General features: G+C 41.4%; 1 protein-coding gene across 1 annotated transcript; it reads right to left on the bottom strand.

The window, feature by feature from the left end:
• Positions 1-183: 183 nt before the first annotated feature.
• On the bottom strand, positions 184-18,183 carry LOC120741591 (multifunctional procollagen lysine hydroxylase and glycosyltransferase LH3-like). Its single transcript, XM_040044563.1, has 19 exons — positions 17,971-18,183; positions 12,558-12,649; positions 12,093-12,229; positions 9,477-9,640; positions 9,284-9,396; positions 8,721-8,784; positions 7,963-8,060; positions 6,939-7,034; positions 6,717-6,848; positions 6,299-6,420; positions 5,261-5,365; positions 4,279-4,404; positions 3,315-3,459; positions 3,074-3,187; positions 2,920-2,991; positions 2,684-2,788; positions 2,457-2,603; positions 1,473-1,598; positions 184-1,371 (listed from the first exon to the last, which is right to left on the bottom strand). Exons 1-19 carry the CDS (start codon positions 18,053-18,055, stop codon positions 1,216-1,218), a joined length of 2,199 nt encoding a protein of 732 aa, XP_039900497.1. The 5' UTR covers positions 18,056-18,183; the 3' UTR covers positions 184-1,215.
• Positions 18,184-19,928: the final 1,745 nt, after the last annotated feature.

Raw genomic sequence — 19,928 nt, 5'->3', positions numbered from 1 at the left:
GTGCACTGAGTGGGGGAAATACTGGTACTGCAGTCAGACAAGTACTGCCAGTTAGTGCCACCAGCACAAACTCGCAAAAGTAAATAAGAATATTCTTAAAGTAAAAACATAAATACTAGAGTAAAAATCAGAGTCGTTTTCTTGACAGTTTGATAGCCCCAAAAAAGGACTACTTAAACTATGTGACAGGTCTTTTTTTTTATTAAAATCTCAAAACTTTATTCAGTCAGTCATCAACAAATAATTTAATGCAGTTTTTACAAAGCCAGAGACTTTTGATAAACAGGCACGTATAGAAGAAAACCAGAGGCTGGGTGGAAACACTGCACCTCAAACAGACTAAAAACCATCACAGCATTTTTTAAATAAAGACATAATCCTGCAAGAGGAGGCAGCGCTTCACACCCTAATGATGACTGCCCCATGGAAACCTAAGGAGGACATGTAAATTTTAAAAACAAGAATAAACAACAAAGAATAAAACAAATACATAAAAGGCCTTTAGAGTTTACAAAGTAAGAGCCTAAAAACTCCTCAAAGTGGAGCTCCAGTTGCTTAAATCTTGTTTTTACAGACTTTTACCAAACATATAGACTTCTTGGCACATCATTCACACGGTTTTCTTTAAAGCATCTTTATACCCATCTTTCTTCTCTGTATCATATTAACTGATATTGAGGATTTGCACGTCTAGAATATTGATGCTCAAATCCAGCCGACTTGTCTTTGAGGTGGATTTACCCTCGAGCACATCACTAATACGGGTAACACCCTCTACTTGGCACAACAGGTGGCATTAATCTTTTAGAGTTTGGAGTGTAACAGCTGATTGTTGAAACAACTTGGAGTGTTTTGCTTGCATAGATTTAGTTAACGTTTAAACGTAAGGCAGCACGGTGACAACTGAATTTAAGCATGAGACTCTTATTTTGAAATGTCCGACAGCGATGCCTTCGAGACCACAAATCTCCCGTTTTTATTTGCTTCACTAGTGTCAGGAATAAAAACAAGGTAAAAAACAGAAAACTCTGAAATGTCAGCGATGATAAGTCAAATCTTATGTACACCTGAAATAAGGACACAGTGAAATAATAACATGATGCATTCAAGGTCATCACGTCTTTTCCTCCATTATGAATATGATGATGAGGTTGGCTAATCTTCTCATGCTCACGCAGACACACCAGCAGCCTTTTATGCACACGCTCTGTACGTTTAGGGGTCGACAAAGGACACCATGATGTATCTGGTCCCTTTGGTGACGCGCAGGCCTTCGTGGTAGTGTGTCAGTCGACCTGGGTGCATGAAGGACCAGCCCTTCCTAGGAGACTCCACCTTACAGTCGTACCGCAGGAACCTGCAACCTCCACCCTGACACAAGTACACATGTTGCATTAAGAAAGGCAGGGCTTTAGGGAAATTATTCAGGATAGCATGTTCTTTGGCTTCTTTAGATCAGCAGGCTGCGTTACCTCGTAGTCAATGTCCTTCCTGTTCAAGGCAATGTTGATAGTGAAGGTGGAGGAGTCATGATGTGGCCGCAATAACGGTTGCTCATCTGGACGGTAACGCACCACAAAGTTCATAATGGCTTGAGCCTGCATGTAGACAGTACCAGATCATTTTTAAGAGGATTAACAAAAGACGGCACAAACACAACAATGTTCCCAACATCAGATAAAAATCTGACTCGGAAACTTTCTAAAGAAAAACATGATTAATGTATAGCTCCTTAGCATTGTGAATTTGTATTCTCTTAGAGTGCACTAGAGAGTGCAGTAGAGCACAGTGTACCCTGACTGTACCCTGGGGCAGATACTGAGGTTTTTTTTCTGTAATGCCTGCACTGTCAAAACCTTTGTAGTGGATCAATATCTGGGATTAATTTCGAGGTAAGCATCGGTCTGAGATCATGAGATATTTCTGGGCTGAACTTTGGGTAAGGTCTTGAGAGAACCTGAGGACGGTAAGGAGTTATTCTGATGTAGAATTTGGACTGCACCTTGTGTTCAGGGTGTGCACCCTACCTTAGAGGAAGGCTCTGAATGATAAGCGTATCTGGAACTTGAACATTATGGTTATGGTGTGGACAGTACTCAACCCATGGGGTGACTCTAACCTTAATGTTGAGTCTGGACCCGACCCTCTGGTTAACGTCTGGTCTGTATCTTAGCTTAAGGGTCTTGACAGTACCTTGGTATAGAGTCTAAACCTAGGGTTTGGATCTAAACTACACTTTAGGCTAAAGTGTGGACTCAGAGGGTCTAAACTGTACTGTGGGATTAGGATCTCCTGAGCAATACTTTGACACAAAGTCTTGAATTGAACCCTTAGGTTAGAGTGTAAACTATACTTTGGAGTAAGCTCTGGGCTCTCCCGTGAGGGAGGTTGTGGACTGAACTCCTTGGTGGGGTAGGGAGTCTGAACGTGAGACTGGGGTTAGGCTTTTACCGTACCCTGGGATAGTAGCCAGGATAGAGTTTCTCAGTGACAGGGGAAATATAATCTTTGAGGAACTTGAGCCACTCCTTCTCAAAGCCGATCTGGTTCATGTGGATATCCACAGTTGGGACATTTTCATAACCGCCAGCCAGACGCTCATCCTAGAAACACAGAAAACACAAAACTGTTAAGTCTTAGTACTTACTTCTGCCCTTGTGTGACAGTTAGAATAAGTGTTTACCTTGTGCGTTCCACCAGACCACTCGCCACAGTCTTCCATGGTTTCTACCATATGGTCACACATTTTGTCTGAGAAAGCTGGAAACCAGTAAACATCTGGACAGGGCTGAAATACAGAGAGATTGTTAAAGCCACGATGATTCTGTAACAATCATTAATAATAATCTGAAAATACTCTACATGGGAGGTGGGGTTTTTTTGCCTCTGGTTCCCGATTCCCCTTCCTCACTTTATTACCTGCTCTACATAAGTCTTCTCATCTTCAAAGATCTTGGAGTAGTTTTCGTGGACGTACTTCTCCTTCCAGTCCTGCAAATACAGACAGACAGTCCGAGTTGTTTTAGCTTTACCCACATCATCTAATTTGAGTGTTCATGTACATTTTCCTGACCACAGGGTTGTCGAAGATCTGCCACATGTCTGGGTGGAGCCTGGACGTGTTGTAATTGGACGAGGCCACCAAACGGCCGAATTCGTCACGGTTGGACACATACATGAAGACTCCCTGTGGACATATTAAGTTTTGTTTGTATAAAGTTCAATGAAACAACATCATTGCTGCTTACAAAAGAGCTTTTTTGTAATCCACTCTGACTGTGCTTACAGTTAAAAGCAGAGAACGTTTGTGTTACCTGGTCTCGGATGCTCCTGCAGAACACCATGTCAGCGTCCATGCCCCCTTCATCCATATACAGGCTCACCTGGGACAGTTTAGTCCGCAGCACGCTGCCTTTGATCAGGTAGACCTGAGTGATGTACGGCACATTCCACAGACCTCTGCACAAACACAGGCAGAAGGTTGTTTTACAGACGGGATGTCGCGTCTCAGAGTTTGGTGCTGGTTCTTATGTCTTATGGATTCATCTGTAGTTGGACTTGCTGACTTTCTGGACTTTTTCTAATCTGCCAAATGCTTTTTTTTTTTTTTGCCATTTTTGCGTGTTTGAATCCCACATTTGGTTATCTATGCTATAGAATCTGGCACAGGGATCAAAGAAACTGAAACACCAGTGACCCCAAAACAACAGCCAAAGCAAAATCTCAACAGCTGGAAACACAACCGTGGCACTTAAGAGCAAGAGATCAGCTGAAAGTAGGAGAAGAATCACTTTTTTTCTTTAATGGGAAGCCCATCTAAGGTTGGGGTTGGTTTGGGTTTAACCAGATGTTAAACAGCCACCTCTTCACTGGATACTAGAAATCACTCGCTTTCACATGAGGGCTCATTCGTTCAATGAAAAAACTAAAAACATATGTAGAATCTCTCATATTTTTTACAATTAAAATCTGAACACACCAACTGCAACACATACTTTTTGAATATACATCATTATTATTATTTTCATTATGACATATCTAGTCACTAAATAATGGAAAATTTAAGACAAACCGATAGAACAATCTAAAATAAAATCACTGAATCAGTTTGACCCGTTTTTTATTACCTTAAAATTTAGAAATGGATAAACAGCTATAGGTGGGTTTTGTGCTTCTGTTTCATTCATTTAACCTTTATTTCAACTTGAAATGATCTCTTTTGTGACAGTGTACTGGGCCACAATAGGCAGCATTAACCAGTTTCTGTGTGTTACTTACACCCTCTTGCCCTGGACGATCTCAATGTAATCTTCAGATCTGGAGTAGTATCCTTCAGGGCTTAGAGCGCCCCAGAAGTTACTCCACAGCTTTCCGTGTTTGGACAGCATGGGTGCTATGACAGACCTGCAAGAACAGCAAAGGATTTCAGGGAACTGCATTAAAATAAAAACCAACAGAATCTAACATAAAGCCTGAGTACTGAGGTGTTTACACATAGCGCCTAATATCTGGAAAAAAGTAGCAGAAAGTAGTCTGAGAGTATTAAAATAGAAGAGTGACGCAGGTTCCTTTAGTCTGAAGCCATTAGCCGTTTTTAAAATCAAACAGTGAGAGCTCAAAATAGTCAAAGTTATTTGGCTCCAGTAGAATAATCAGTGTTGCTGTTAACATTCAGGCATCCATTAAACTCCAGACAGCTTGAACTGAACCTTGGGTTTACACTAATGGTCATCGTCTCGTACACCCTCTATGCTATTAGGGTCTAGATGGTACCTTGGCGCAGAGTCTGGACTGAGCTTTGGGGGTTAATGTCTAAGCTGGAAGAGATCTGTATTAGAGCTTGGGATAGTATCTTGATTTGGGGTAGAGCCTGCAATGAACGTTGAGGCAAAATGTGGCCTGAGCTCTCGGTTCGTGTCAGAGCTGTTTAGGAAAGCTGAATTTGACCTTGGAGTGATAGTCTGGACACAAATACCATCATAGGGCAGGAGGAAAATAGCAAAAACGAACCAAACGTCACGAAAAAGAAAATCTGAAATGATCCATCCTGGATCAGTCACCATGAAGAAGTCCTGATCATAAGCTGAATCTCCACAACGAAACCCTCGTTGGCCTGAAGCATTTAAATATTTGGCTGTCAGTTTTTAAAAACTTATCAACAAATATGCGACATTTTTTGTAGTCTTTTTAGTTTTTGAGTCTCATCCAGTGCAGATATGCTCAGGGTTTTACTGACGGTGTAAACACAGCTTCTACGTACTTGTTCTCCTCCACCAGGATCCTCAGGATGTCGGGGTTCGTCAAAGCCACATCGGAGTCGATGCTGAAGTAGTAGTCGCACTCTGGATCCTTCTTACACACCTCGCTGCAGTCAAACAAACAAACAGCCAGGAAGGTTCATTACCTTCGTATTTAGAGAGTTTCCATAAAGGTGATGGTCAGACGTGTTTTTTTATCTTACTACAGAAGGAATCTGACCTTTTTTTAATGTAATTGTTCTAAATACGCTCCTCTCATTAAACAGATTTAACTTCCTGGTTTATAAATATGCTTCACAGAGCAATTTAAGTGTTTTGTTCTGCCTCATTTCCGTCTTTAAATGGCAGGAACTTTAAAGCAGGACAAGTCCTGGTTGCTAATGCTGGGTTTTAAGGAAAGAAAGAGATTCAAGGTTCAAGGTTGTATACAGCAGTGCTCAATTCCTGGTTGTTTTTCCATGTTTTTTATGTTTCTCTGTCTCGTCAATATTTCTACCTTTATTTTCCTGATCTTTGCGTGTCTTTTGTCCTTTTATTTCCTGTCTTTGTCTTCCTCCCGATTCCCTGATTGTTTCCCTGACTGTAGCGTATATTTGTCCTCAGAATTTATTCTCTGCCTCTTGCAGGTGCTTATTTGGGGATTTAGGTTTTCTCTTATCTTTTGGATTTTCCTAAATTTAAACTTTTGTTTCAGATGAATTAATTGCTCACTTTTATTTCATTTATATGTTGGCAAAGTTCTGCAACATGCAGTTGATGAAGACTATATGAGCTGTACATAAATCCAAATAAAACCACAGAAGGAAAACTACTGTTTATTTCTGCCTTATTTTAAATAAATAAATAAAGGTTTTAAAAGGTTGGTACTAAAAATGTAAATAGTTAAATATTTGTACATATTTGAGACCACTTTTGCTGACAGTGTTGATAACATCTTTGAAACCTACCTTTCGTTTTGGTGTCATATCTCCTGTTTCCAGGACTTCTTATATTTTACTGTTTTAAAGTTTTTATAATGTCCTTAGAGGTTGTGCACTCACACAGCCATGGTTCTGGCTTCGTCCTCCTTCAGGTTCTCCTCTGGTCCGACTACCCGGGCGTCTGGGAACAGAGACCTGTGACGCTCCCAGAACTTCTGGATGTGACGCTCGTGGTACACGACCTGCAGTACGGGGACACAACAGGTCAGAAAGCACATGACACAGGAAGGAAGTTCTGTATGCTGCAAAAATTAACTTTGGCTCTAAATTTAGTGAACAGGCAAAACATTTTTCACAGTTGAAGGCTACTCAAACTACTCTCTGCTTGAGCCACAGTCAGGAACCTTTTCCTTGTGTCAAAGTTGCCTGAAATCTCTCGGTGAGACAATTCTGACTCTTTAATTGTGAATCTTTTTCCTCCCTCTGATGTTCCAGTGAGAGCAGTGAAACTGGAACTCTGTGCGAGTGTGCATCGTACGTTGTTGTGGATGAAGAGGCGAATCCTCGTTTTTGGGTAGTTCAGAGTGGACAGGCGCTCCAGGAACTCCTCCATGAAGGGAGTTGCATGTTCGATGAAAACAGCGACGTAGACCAGAGGCATCTGTTCGTCCTGAACACACAAACACACACGTAGAGTTCAAACACTGACAGGAAAACCTTTTCTCCTCATTATGTCCTCCACTGAGAGTGGTGCAGGCACCTCACTGAAGAAGAGCAGGTCGTCGTCGCAAATCCCGCAGCCGGTTTCATAGGTCCACACCGTGGGGACGTAGTTACCGAGGTAGTTCAGCTGCAGCTGCAGAGACAAGCAGATGTGCAGAATTATTAAATATATTTGTTGTGTTTGATAATCAGATTTTTAATGATAGGCAGGAACAGTTTCAAGTGTGAGGCTTTAAAGATCAACGAGTCTTTAGTTTTAAACAGCAGCACAGTGGTTTACTCTAATGCTGGGCTTACACTGTGCCATGTTTGGCCCATTTTGAGCCGATATTTCAGTCGTGCGACCGTTTTGGGGATCGGCCCGAGTTTGGCCTTCATCGTGTGTCGTGCATACGTGGGGTAACAGGAAGCGATTAACACCTCACGACCATCAATCGCTTGGTCGGGAGGATTTCAAACCTGTTTGAAATCCTCACAACAGTCATGAGGATTTCAAACAGGTTGTCACTGCAGCCGCTCACACTGCAAACACATAGATGTCGGTGAAAATGACGGAGCAGCACAGCTGTGCAGCGTGTGATCTGGACACAAGCGATGGAGGCACAACTTGTAGAACTTTGGAAAGCTCATCCGAGCCTTTTCCATGTGACCTCACAAAATGATCACGACCACAACAACCGTGAAAATAGTTGGATCTACACTGCTGCTCAATCACAGCTGCCTGATCAATGTTTTTCATTAGCAATTTAGCAAAGTTGATGGTGGTGGTGTGTCTGTGTGAGTGAAAGACAGAGAGGGAGAGCGACAGATTTTCTGTTATAACCTTCATTTTATGGACGCACAGTGTGAGCACTCAGGTCATATCAGAGCATCGGGTCGTATAGTGTGAGACCCTCGTGACCTATGAACTTCTAACCCCTGTGAGTCAATCGTGCAGTTTGAGCAGAAGCTGAATGCGACTGAAAGAAATCGCAGTGTGAGCCCAGCTTAACACGTCACACCTGACTCCTGATCACAAAATCTGTCTGTGCTCTGGTTTTACCATCACATTGTCGTGTTACCTTGGTGGGTCCGTTGCCATGGATAACAACAGGAAGCGTGTCGTAGGCGACATTCCTTGCTCTGACCTTTGCCCTCTCGAATTTCAAGACGACCTCATCTAGAAAGGAGATGTAGTGTAAGTGTTTCTGCTCAATAAGAAACGGCAGTTCCTCAAATGTCCACTTGAGGCTCCAGTGGGAAGTCAGTCCTCATAAGCTCCCGTGTTAAAATGTCCAACTTTACCGTAGAAACAAACACGACACACCTTGATTCAGTCAGACCAAAGATATATCCTCATAAGAGCCTGAGTACAGTAATAGCACATTGAAAAAGTTGGACAGATTTATGTCAGAAAGGCATGAATACACATGCATAATAAACCTTTTAATATCTGAATTGAAGTATTTCACATTCAAATCAGAGGTTTTCAGGATGAAGTAACCAGTAGAGTGAGTAACAAAAACCAGAATGAATGTTTCCTTACAAATCGTGGAGCTTCACAGGGCTCTATTATCGATCCTCTACTTTTTACTCAGATTTAAACTGTGTGCTTGTAAAAGTGAGTCATCCCCCACAGACTGAAATAAACATGTTTACAGCCTGATACAAAAAGTTGTTTTGGTCTCTGTAGCTAATCTCCCCCCTCATTACAACAGGCTTAGAGTTGCATTAACAGGAGTGTAGCCTCTTTGAATAACAGCTGGATGGAGACAGACTGCTACATGTGAAACAGCTGGTTCGCGTGTAAACTCAGCTCTCACATATTTGTGTTTCTTACCAACAGCTCCGTTCAGGTTTTGGAAGATCCGGGATCGATGATCCAGGGTCATGTTAAACTTGGTCTGATGTGACAATAATAAACAGAGCAGCTTTGTCAAGATTTAGACTTTTACAGATAAATTCAGACATGACAAGCTGGGAGAATATCTGAGATTCAAAAACTCTTCTTCTCTGAAATCACTGCTGGCCTAGTTTTCTAAGAATATGTTCAAAACATTGGAAACAATTCAGTTTTTTACCCAGCAGTACAGATTAACTCGTTTTGTCTGCAACGTCAAAGACCTTTGACCTGAGGTAACATTAAAGGAGCCAACCTCAGACTAATGTTACTTGTTACTAATGGTAACAAGAAATGCAAAGTGAACTGCAGCCATTATCCTGTCATTGGAGGGAACAGAGTGTGAGAAGGTCTTGTTCTTTAACTTACATTACAATTGGTACAGAAAAAGTATTTACATAAAATGTTCCTGTTGCGACTGCGACTTGTTCTAGTGGCTCCAACAGTGGCTTTAAAACTGTGGGTTACTTTTGTTTTTTTAATGTTTGTGAAGTTGTTTTTACCCTGTGCGTCTTGTCCAGGTAAATCCTGGTGTAGAAAAGTTGGTCATCATCGCTGTCTTTGTACTTCCACTGCTGGACAATTGCACTGATCTCTGGAGCATAGCCGATGAACCCTGAAGAGCAAGAAGTCGTGTGTTACTTACTGCTTTAAACTTTTTATAGTATTTTAAAGGAATAGCAGCGAGCTCCTTACCTCCTGAGTTCAGGTAGCGTTTCCCAGTACGCACCTCGGGGTATTTGGAGGCCAGGCGCTGGTCAGGCCAGCAGAAGCCCTCAGCTGAGAAAATAACTTTGTGACCCATACGGGAAAACTTGGACAGCAGCTCCTCAGGACCCGATGCAAAGATCACATCGTAACTGCATGGAGAGAGAAAGAGAAAGAGGGGGCCTGTTACTGTTTGCAAGTTTGAATGTGTGGGATAAGCAGACAGAGAGCATGTTTATGACAGAAACAATCAGGACTGAACACTGAGCAGTGGCTAGAAAGAGTGAGAGCCACGTCAGCTTACATGTAAACAGGAAAAATAAAACATTTAAAGGACAATAAATGGAAGAAATTACAGTAAGAGTTCAGCGTGAGCTGCAGACCTCCACAGTCGAGTGTGGCTCATTCCCAACTTTATCTGTCTCTTTCCAGAAAGTCTGAAGTAATGACCGCCTACAGCAGCTCCAGTACAGAGTTTAAGGTGTTCATCAAAACCTAAAACAGGACACAGAGGGGTCTCCTGCTCCTGCTGTGGTCTCCTCTCTACCAGATGATCACCTCGTCTCTGTGATGTTCCACAACTGGGTTATACTGGAGGAAATGGGAGTTTTACAGTTGTGGTCCGAGGTTTAAATATAGTCTTCAAGGGCATGAATTCATGGCGATTCTGGATGATTTATTTGAACTGTCCCAGGCTTTTTCAGGGTGGAAGAATTGCGCAGCAAACATCATACATTACCAAAAGAAACTCAATTGAGTTTGAATTTACTGTGTTTTGGATTTTCTCCAACCTTTTCTCTCTAAGGGTCAAATATATGCATTCACTCAGTTAAAATTTTTTGTGGTGCTGAAGGTTCTATAGTGTATTTTAGCTGGGCAAGGCCAAAGCATACATACTTCCTGTTAGAGATCATGATTGATTACACTTGGCTTCTCTTGGCAGAATAAGAGGGAGACAGTATGTCTGTGAAGGTTCTCAGTCATCCAGGTCATCGTAGTCTAAGGAGCTTGGAAAGAAAAGCGTCTGGACTTCTTTAAGTTGCTTGAAGACGTTTCAATGGTGTAGAGTCCCAGATTTAAACCCAGTGGGAGCCAAAGAGGCCATCTATGTCCACTGTGAGCGACCATCTTTGAACAGAGGCGGGGGTTTACGACACCAACTCTCTGCCATCTATAATCCAGTTTTGAGATCCCTTCCCAGACGCCTTAACGCCCACTCACATCCTGGGCCATCTGACCTCAGGACATCACATGATAGGGTGGGCCAGGTTTCACACCCGAAACCTTTGCTGATTGTGACCCACACCTGCTTTCACACCTCGGCTCATGTGATTAGGTGGAGGATCATCAGGGGGTCCTTTGTCCCTCTTTGGGGGGAAACTCCCACTGGGTTTAAATCTGGGACTTTCCGCCGTTTGACCTTTGAACTGAAGAAGCTTCTCGGATGAGAGGTGAAACGTCTTCAAGCAACTTAAAGAAGTCCAGACGCTTTTCTTTCGATTGGCTGACAGCACCCGTCAGACTGACCAATACCAAAATAGTATTTTAATTTATTTGTTATTTTTGGGTCCACAATTTGGACCCTACCTACACAGACTGTTTGGGAACCACCAGCTGCTAGGAAAAAATGTATTCGTACGACCTAAACTGTTAGTGAGTGGCCACTGGAGGTCGCTGGACTACAAACCTGTGACTGCTTTGGTTGCAAGAAGATTGCCATGAAAGATGATGACCTGTCTGCAAACGCTCGCTAATTTACCACCATGTGACTGTCAAACTTGAAAAAGGTCGACCGAACCTTACCTTCAAAGTAAAAGTTTACATTTACTACTGCAGCCAATACATTTTAAAGTCGCAAGTTTTACTTTGAAGGCAAAAGTTATCCATTGTGTGGTTTTTCTGCCATGTCGCGAGTAGTCAATGAGTCTTTACATGCAACTCGTCTTTTATGTGAACTACAGGAGACCGTGGAAATCTATTAAAGACTGAAGCGATCCAAAAAATGAAGCTTTCAGTGCAGCACCATGTGCTTCTTCCATCTTCATGGTTTATCCAGCACTCATTTGCTAACTTGTCACGAAACATTTTTCCCCTAACAACCAGTGGCCACCCATCCTTCCCCAGGCCTCCGTGACTGGGTTTGTATTTCTGGACTGGTCTGAACTTTAGCTTTAGTTAACAGTAACAACACCGGAGCTCAGAACCAGTGAAATCCCTGCACAGGTCACAGGTGGTGCCTGAGCTCTGATTTCACAGTTTATCTCCTAATCGAACAATACGAAAATTCATATCCTTCATTTTTGTGAGAAAAGCTTTGTCCTCGTGTGTGTCAAAGTAGGTCAGAAAGAAAAGTAAAGACACAACAAAAGCAGCTAAAACTGAGACAAGATAAAGGAGTAGAGCTGTGAAAAGACAGAAATCAGGACTGAGCTGATGGGAACGATAAGTATATCTCACACACACACACACACACACACACACACACACACACACACACACACACACACACACACACACACACACACACACACACACACACACACACACACACACACACACACACACACACACACACACACACACACACACACACACACACACTACCTGTCCACAAACATGATGACGAGCTCCGTCTTCTCCGAGTGTTTCTGCACCTCCTTCTTCAACCATCTCACCTTCTGTCCTCCACCCACCGTCCGAGCGACATCGCCTCCCTTCCACTCCTCGCCCAGACCCAGGACCTGTACACCACCGTCATATCATTAAACTCATTTGTATCCAATAAATCCTCTGACAGCTGATCTGCTCACGTGATCACTGAAAGTGTTTCTAAAGGATCTGCAGCACAAAAAAACAGAAACAGTTTTATTTTTCTCCGCTGGAGTTGTTCCTGCACCTTAAACAAAGACGTTTTACTGCAGTCAGAGCTGCACTGTGTGGCATCAGACATCAGCAGCACCTCAGCCAGGGATGTAATGGATTGCTCTTTAATGACACTAACCTCACCAGGTAACAGGTTACTCTTTAACACAAAGTTACCCAGCAGTGTAACTTGTGTGTGTGTGTTACCTTCACAGTGTAGTTGAACTCTTGGGCTGTCCTCATGAAGCGCAGGAAGCCGTCCGTCTCCTCTGTTGCCACGGTGATGACCAACAAGTTTTCTGCAAACACATCAGGTGATCAGCATGACGTTGTCAAATCAACTGAGAACTTTTGTTTTTTTTTTACAACTCGTAAATATATAACGATCCATTTTGGCAAATATTGAAATATTTGGAGGATCTGCTGCTGTATGCTGGTAACACTCAGTCCTGTTTGCAGACACCAGCAGCTGCCAGAGTTTCCCTGCAGGCTTTTTATTAGGAATTGGGAGCAGAATTCCTCTGAAATTCCAAGGAAAGTCAAAGAGGGGAGGAGTAGCATGGGGGAGGAGTAGCATGGGGGAGGAGTAGCATGGGGGAGGAGAAGAGGGTCTGTGGGTAGTTGTGTTTGAGTTCAGCTGAGCTGAGCGAGTGCCTATGGAAGGAAATTCTCCTGTTTTTAACCCCCATCGTTTTTATTCTTTAGAACTTCTAGATTTTTGAAAAAGGAGTTTTCCTTCCCACTGTCGCCAAGTGCTCAGTCTGACTGTTGAGGTTTTCACTGTATTATTGCAGGGTCTTTGCCCTAAAATGTAAAGTTGTTATGCCTTTGTGCTATATAAATCTGAATTGAATTGAATAGAATAGATTCCTAGGGGTGTGTCAAAGGGCATTGTCAACAACCCATGAAAGTCTCTGCAGCTGCCTGCAGGGCAGACTCTGGGTCTCGAACTAAAAGGAAGGATTTCAGCCTCCATCTTATGGCGGGTGTTTGGCTTTGTAGATCGCAGGTCTTTGTATTGTATCTGTCCAGATGTTAACTCAGGCTCACCCAGCTGCTGAGAAGCTCCAGCTCCCAAAAATCCAGCTGCTACCAGAATTCATTCAGGACTAATTATTAAATAACTGATATCTTTTAGTTTTTTTAATTCCATTTTTCTAAATTCGTCCTCTGCAAACTTTTTAAGGTTTGGGGAGGAGGGAGGGAAGGAAAATAATGAGGGTGGGATTAGGTGGATCATGTTTTAAGAAGATTGCTTTGATGAAGTGATTTTATTGGTCTTATTGGTCTTTTTTAACTTGTTCTGAAACTATAAACAAAAGTTCCAGCTGTGGAGGTCTGTAGCTGGAATAAGTGTGAATCCTCATGTGAGGCTGAATGGTGGGAAGGTTTCTTCCTGTTTGTGGCTCGAGTGTTGGACAACAACCCCCCCGACAGCACTCGCACAGCTGTGGGGGTTTGTTGTCTCTTTACTCATCACGCTGCTTTCCTAATGAATGAACGACAAAAGCAGATGTGCGAGTCACATCCTGACAAACGATCCATAAAGTGACCTCTGCCCAGGTCTTCCCTCCATGTTTATACTGAATCATTTCCATAACCAAATATGAGCCGAATTCATATTTCGCTCCTTCTTACAAAGATGTTTGTGTGTTTGCCGACTCTCATGGAAATATGTTCCTGACATGCATGATGAAAATGTAAAGACTTCCTTTTTCCGTTCCTTGATTTGAATCTGTGGGACCAGGCCGGAGATGTGGAGCCTTGGAGAATGTTACAGATCCAAGCAGCAGATCTGAGTGGGCTCATTTCTTTCGTTTTCACATCAGTTTGCACAGTGCGCACATCATAAACACATTTCAAATTCTTTCTCAGCTTTGGTCAAATATTTTTTAAGACAAGTAGAACACTTAAACATCGAGTACTGGGGATTTTCTTCTTCTAATGAAGCCAAAAAATTTTCCACCTGAGTGTTTTTAGGGTTACAGGCTCTCAAAGTACAAAGAAATATTGGCCCAAATGCGGCACTTTTTACTCGTTTCATAGCCCTCTTAGCTATATAAGTTCAGGACATTTCCACGTTGTCAGCACAGTTTAAACACAAGCAGTTCATAGTATGAAGGTACTACAGCTGATTGTGAGGGTTCAGGAGGGAACGTTTCACAGGAACGGCCCATATGAAGGAAATACATGAAGTTTATATCAGCATAAACATTTAATGTTTGTCCAAATAATGTTTGCATAATGTCACTGTGCTAGTGTTAACAAGCAGAACCGTTCAGAGCCTCACACATGCAAGCATGCAGGCCTACAGACCGTTCAGAACTACCTGCCGGGTTCAGGTGTTTGAAGTTAAACCTATCTGGACATTTTTATTCTCTACTCGGGTTAAACATGATATATAAGTCACTTGGAAAACTTAAAAATGTTATTGTTTGGCTTTTTTTTAGAGTAAATCGGTTTGGCTGAGATCAAAGTTATAGTTTTTACACAGCTGAATAAACGTCAAGCAGACAGCTGATTATCAGAAGTGTGAGATGCTCGAGAATATACTCCGGTGTCCTGTTATATTTTAGATAGCAAGGAGTTTATTAAACTTCACCGAAACAATCTGCAAATGTCATTAAAATTTAATAAACTATCATCTTGTCTTTATTGTTAGTTAGCACCTTAAACACTTAAAGCTGTAAGCTAATGATAGTTATATAAGAGCAGATGCTGCTGGTGCAATAAGCTGTACGTTTTACGTCCAGTGGATGATGATCTGATTAGTTGACTAATAGAAAAAATAATCGGTGACTAGTCGACGATCAAAATAATCATTTGTGGCAGCCCTACTACCGACCATGTCTGAGCTGATCCCTGTTCTGCTTTTTAAGGACCGACCACACTAAAAACCACCTTCTTCCAACCTGCCAGGAGCATTTTCCAGCCTGATGGGAGCACCGTGTCAGAAGACATGACAACACAGAGCCTCGGAAAGATCCCCAAATTAACATCTTGGGCCCATGGACACATCTTAATCTGATCCACAATCTATGATCAGTGCTTAAAAACCAGGTGGACAAACAGGAGCCCACAAACTGTGGTTAACTAAGAGCCACAGAGATCTGCAGGAGTTATGAAGAAGAACGGACTGTTCTCTCTGTTGAGGTCAGGAAAGCGATTCCGCTCCCTGAAGACCAACACAGAGGAGGAGGAGGAGCTTCTTCCCGCAGGCGATACGGTCTCTCAATCACACCACCACACAGTACTGACCCACACATACAGTTCTTACACACACACTGGACATTCTGGACATTGTTTCACTTCATCACTTAAATCACTTTAAGCATATTTGCACTGCAGAAGACATAATGTGGATTGCACAACACTGGACATTATATTCTTCATTTCCAGTTAATACTTGTACAGCTGCTGTTATTGTGTATATATTTATTTATATTTCTTCATACATTCTTATATCGTTCTATATTGTGTATTGTGTGTTTTGTTGTACAGTTATTTTATCTTATTCTTTCCCAGTTAAATTTACCCTTCATTCTAATTTGTGTTGTACAGTTATTTCATTTTTAACCTTAATTTATATTTTATTCCTTCCTAGTTAAATTTACCCTTTTTAATTTTTCATATTTACTTCCTATCTTATTCATAGCCTTTTCTTTTTTCTTTAGGTCACGAGCAGTTGTCCAAGCATTTCACTGCATATCGCACTGTGTATGACTGTGTACGTGACAAATAAAATTTGAATTTGAAGAGTCAACACTGTAAATGACTCCTGTCACAGAAATGTAAAAAAATAAATAAAAACTGATGAAACACAAACTCTGTTACGTTCAGCCAATAGAAACTCGCCATGCTCAGTGTCACAAGATTCAGAGCTGCTGAGCACAACATGGAGGAAGTGCTCAGATACACAACAACCTCCCAGAAGAAGAAGGCGAGTTTAAGTAAGATGCTCTCACTGGTTCACAAACTCACTTTGTGACAGAGGTACAGCCTCTCGGGGTTAACTTCACTGTGTCTGTGATTGTCTGAGATGTTTTAGGGAAATACGTCTTCAGCTGAGCTGTGTTTAAAATGTGCCACAGAACCTGAGAAAAACTGAGACACTTCTTGTGAGCTCAGATATCTGAAGCCTTCAGATGAGCTAAAACACCAGCTGATTATCTATTATTAACAATTTAACAGCTTCTTTATATACACAAAAACGGTGTTTTACTAAAATATAACAATCCTGGCGTTCCTCTGAAGAATAAGCATCAGGACTGGGATAAAAGTGCAAGCAAAGAATTCACTTTTATGTATCAAAAGACCAAAACTATGAGGACAGTGCTCAGGACTTCTGTTTGACTCTGTGTCTCAACTACAAACAAGCAGCCATACTCAAGGATCCTGAAGGAGGAAGAACCTGTAAACTGATTATTGATTTGATCAATGAATTAATCTCGAGATAAAGCAAAAGAAGTCTTTAAACTGGATCCCATGAATGAGTGAAAATGGCCTCAGATTTCAGTCAAATATTTAAAAATCTATTTTTTTCAGTTATTTTTTGTGTTATTATCGGAGTGTCTGTGAACTTTAAAAAAAAAAAGGTTTACAACAAGAAGGACATCTCGTCGTCAGTCTCACTCTGCTCCCTTTAAAAACGCCTCACATAAATAATATAAACATGAATACAAACCTCACAGGGACGCACCAAAGACAGGATGGAAAACACAGATCAGATTTAAACCGGTTATTCTTTTGAAAAACGTTTATTCTGCTTCACAGACCTGCCACTGAGAGGTTCATGATGGAAATCATTAATCCTGCTACATAAAACGTGCTGTGGGCTCCCACAGTGGCTTTTTCCACTTACAATAAATGTTTTACTTATTTAAATGCAGTTAACTAAAATTCTTTATTCTAATATGATTATAAAATATTCAATCAAAATGATCACACTATTTTAAAAGTCCCAGCTCTCATTTGAGGCTGTAAAACCTCGTTTGAGTGGGTTGATCAGTGATTTGTAATCTTTACTGCTGGATGTAAGCATCCCTGCGTGAATGTGTCTGTTTGTGGGGATGTCTAACTTTCTTTAATATTTGAATTTTATCCAATATGCGAAGCACTTTGTACCTTTGTGTTTCTGTGATTAAAACTGATACATGTTAACCACGCTGTGTGGTAGATTATACGTGGAAAAATGGAAATAAACATTCAGGAAACAAAGTTGCACATTAAGATTTTCCAGAGTTTAGGGAATCATTAATAATCTGTAGGGATTACAATAACAGTATATGAGGTTATAAAGGGAGCAGGTCCACCGTGAGCCCCTCGCGTGAGTATTTGGGGTCATTATTGAGACTTTTTGTGATATTTACATTTTGCTCTGACATGAACACAAACCCCTGTTAAAGTTTGCTAACGGTCCTGTGGCGCTAACGGTTTTAATAATTAATAAACATCCTTCCTAAACTCACCCAGTAGCTGAATAACGGAATAAACTCTGAAAATAGTGAAAAGGTTTGTGACGTGATGAGCAGCCTTTCCGTAACCCACCCGGAGCTCCACAGCTCCAGCGGGTCACGGTGGTCCGCCCGGCCGACCAGGGGACCCCGCACAGCGGTCTTACCTGGAGAAAGCTTCCGCTGTTCGGCCCACACGGCGCCCTGGAAAAAGGCGAGAGACAGCAGGCGGAAAAGAAAACTGGAGGACATATTGGATGTTTGGACACGGCTCCGTTTAGACTGTAGGCCGTAGCTTTAGTCCACTCTTTCTCCTCTCTTCCCGGCCCTCTCTCTTCACGTTCACCGCTCAGTCGGCACTCGACTCTCGCGATACTCGTCACCTTTTCCGACTTTTAAAAGAAAGTCAACAGAAACCGCAAAAAGCTATCCAGCCAATGAGAACAGAAATGACGCGATACAGCTTTGACGGGCAGAGCTGGTATCCAATCAGCACAGATAGTCGGAAATCCACCAGCCAATAAGAGGCAGACATATGGGAACTTTTTTTTTCTCTTCGTTTCTCGGTGGGCTAAACCACAGAAAGTTCGTGAAAAATGGAGTACGTGAATCTTTGCCACGTCTGAGGCTTTCAGGAGAGGGAGGGAGAGGGAGAGACATAGCGAGGACATGGAAAAACGGAGAGAGAGCGTGCGTCGGCAGAGGTTTTATATAGCTTTAAAGTCGCATGTCTGCAATAAAATCTATAATGATGTTTAATCATTATAATTACACCCAAAATGTATCCATAATTTAGTATTTATTTACATAATTTATTTAAGAAACAATTAACATTTTCCTAATGAAATATTAACACTGTGAGTTCTTTTCCTGACATAGCATGCATGAATAAACTCTCAAAATCGTTTTTCTTTAGCTCTTTTGTAAAAAATCACTTTCTCCCAAATAATTGACTCAAAATATAAAAGTAAAGAACTGGGTGAAGAGACTGCAAACATAGCTGTTCTGTAAATACAGCAATCCAGCATTTATTCTACATTTACCATCTAGTAAGCTAAAAGCATACGTTATTAGAGGGTGGATGTATGGGATGCTCTAAACTCTAGATCACTGGTTTCTTTCTGTGTGTCTCGGGATTTAATAAAACTACAATCTACACCACAGTGTCACAACAAGGGGCCCAACATCTTATTCCTGGTCCCAGTTGATTAACACTGCAGTGTTAATCAACTGGGACCAGGAATAAGATGAGATAAGATAAGATAAGATAAGATAAGACTTTATTGACCCCACGGAGGCAAAATTTGTGCTGTGTTTCGTTGTTCTTGTAACATTGACAATTAAATCTATTCTATTCAATAGGGGGGTCATGTCAGTAAAACACGAGTATAGATGTATAAAAAGGAGGCAGAGGTTTTATAATACATTTTAAAAACCATTTTCTTTCAAACTAACCTGGTTTTAATTTTCATTTGTTTTAAAGACAGTATTTAACTCTTTGTACTCTTAAACTCTTTAACTCTTTACTCAAGATATGAAAGTAAAGATCTGGAGAAAGAGACAGTAGCCACACTTTGTTAGCAATTACAACAATCAGACATTTAGTTATTGTATTTTTTATTTTATTAAACAGATTTCAGTCATATCACAGTAATCCCTGGATTAACTAGTGGGAAGTGACCAATTATGCTGGAACATATAGCAGGATGTTTTAACAAAACATGACAAAGGCATGCTATGGAAGAGATCCAGAGATGATTAAATTCAGAATAGTGTATAAATGCACTAGTCACACACACCATGCTTCCACATCATGCTAATTATAGAGTTCCACAGGGTTCTGTGCTAAGACCAATTCTGCTTACATTATACATGCTTTCCTCCAGCCTATGTTATCTGCTTTAAGGTACACATTTGAGAGTTATGCCAGGGATTCAAGTCCTTCTGATCTGAGTATTTTTTTAAGTCATACACAGGGAAGATGTAAAATTAGTAACAAATGTCAAAGAGGGAGGACATACAGGCAGGGATCCAAGTGACCACATTTATTTGCAGTGAAAGTTTAAAGGTCCAATCTCTTCCAGGCTTAAATCCAGAAAATTTCAATTTTCCCCCAGAATCCACA

This window comes from Simochromis diagramma, unplaced genomic scaffold (genome assembly GCF_900408965.1).
Source record: "Simochromis diagramma unplaced genomic scaffold, fSimDia1.1 OVJJ01000326.1, whole genome shotgun sequence".
In the NCBI taxonomy this organism is placed as follows: Eukaryota; Metazoa; Chordata; class Actinopteri; order Cichliformes; family Cichlidae; genus Simochromis; species Simochromis diagramma.
Note: the sequence above shows the minus strand (reverse complement) of the source record. Positions and strands in the feature narration are given on the sequence as shown.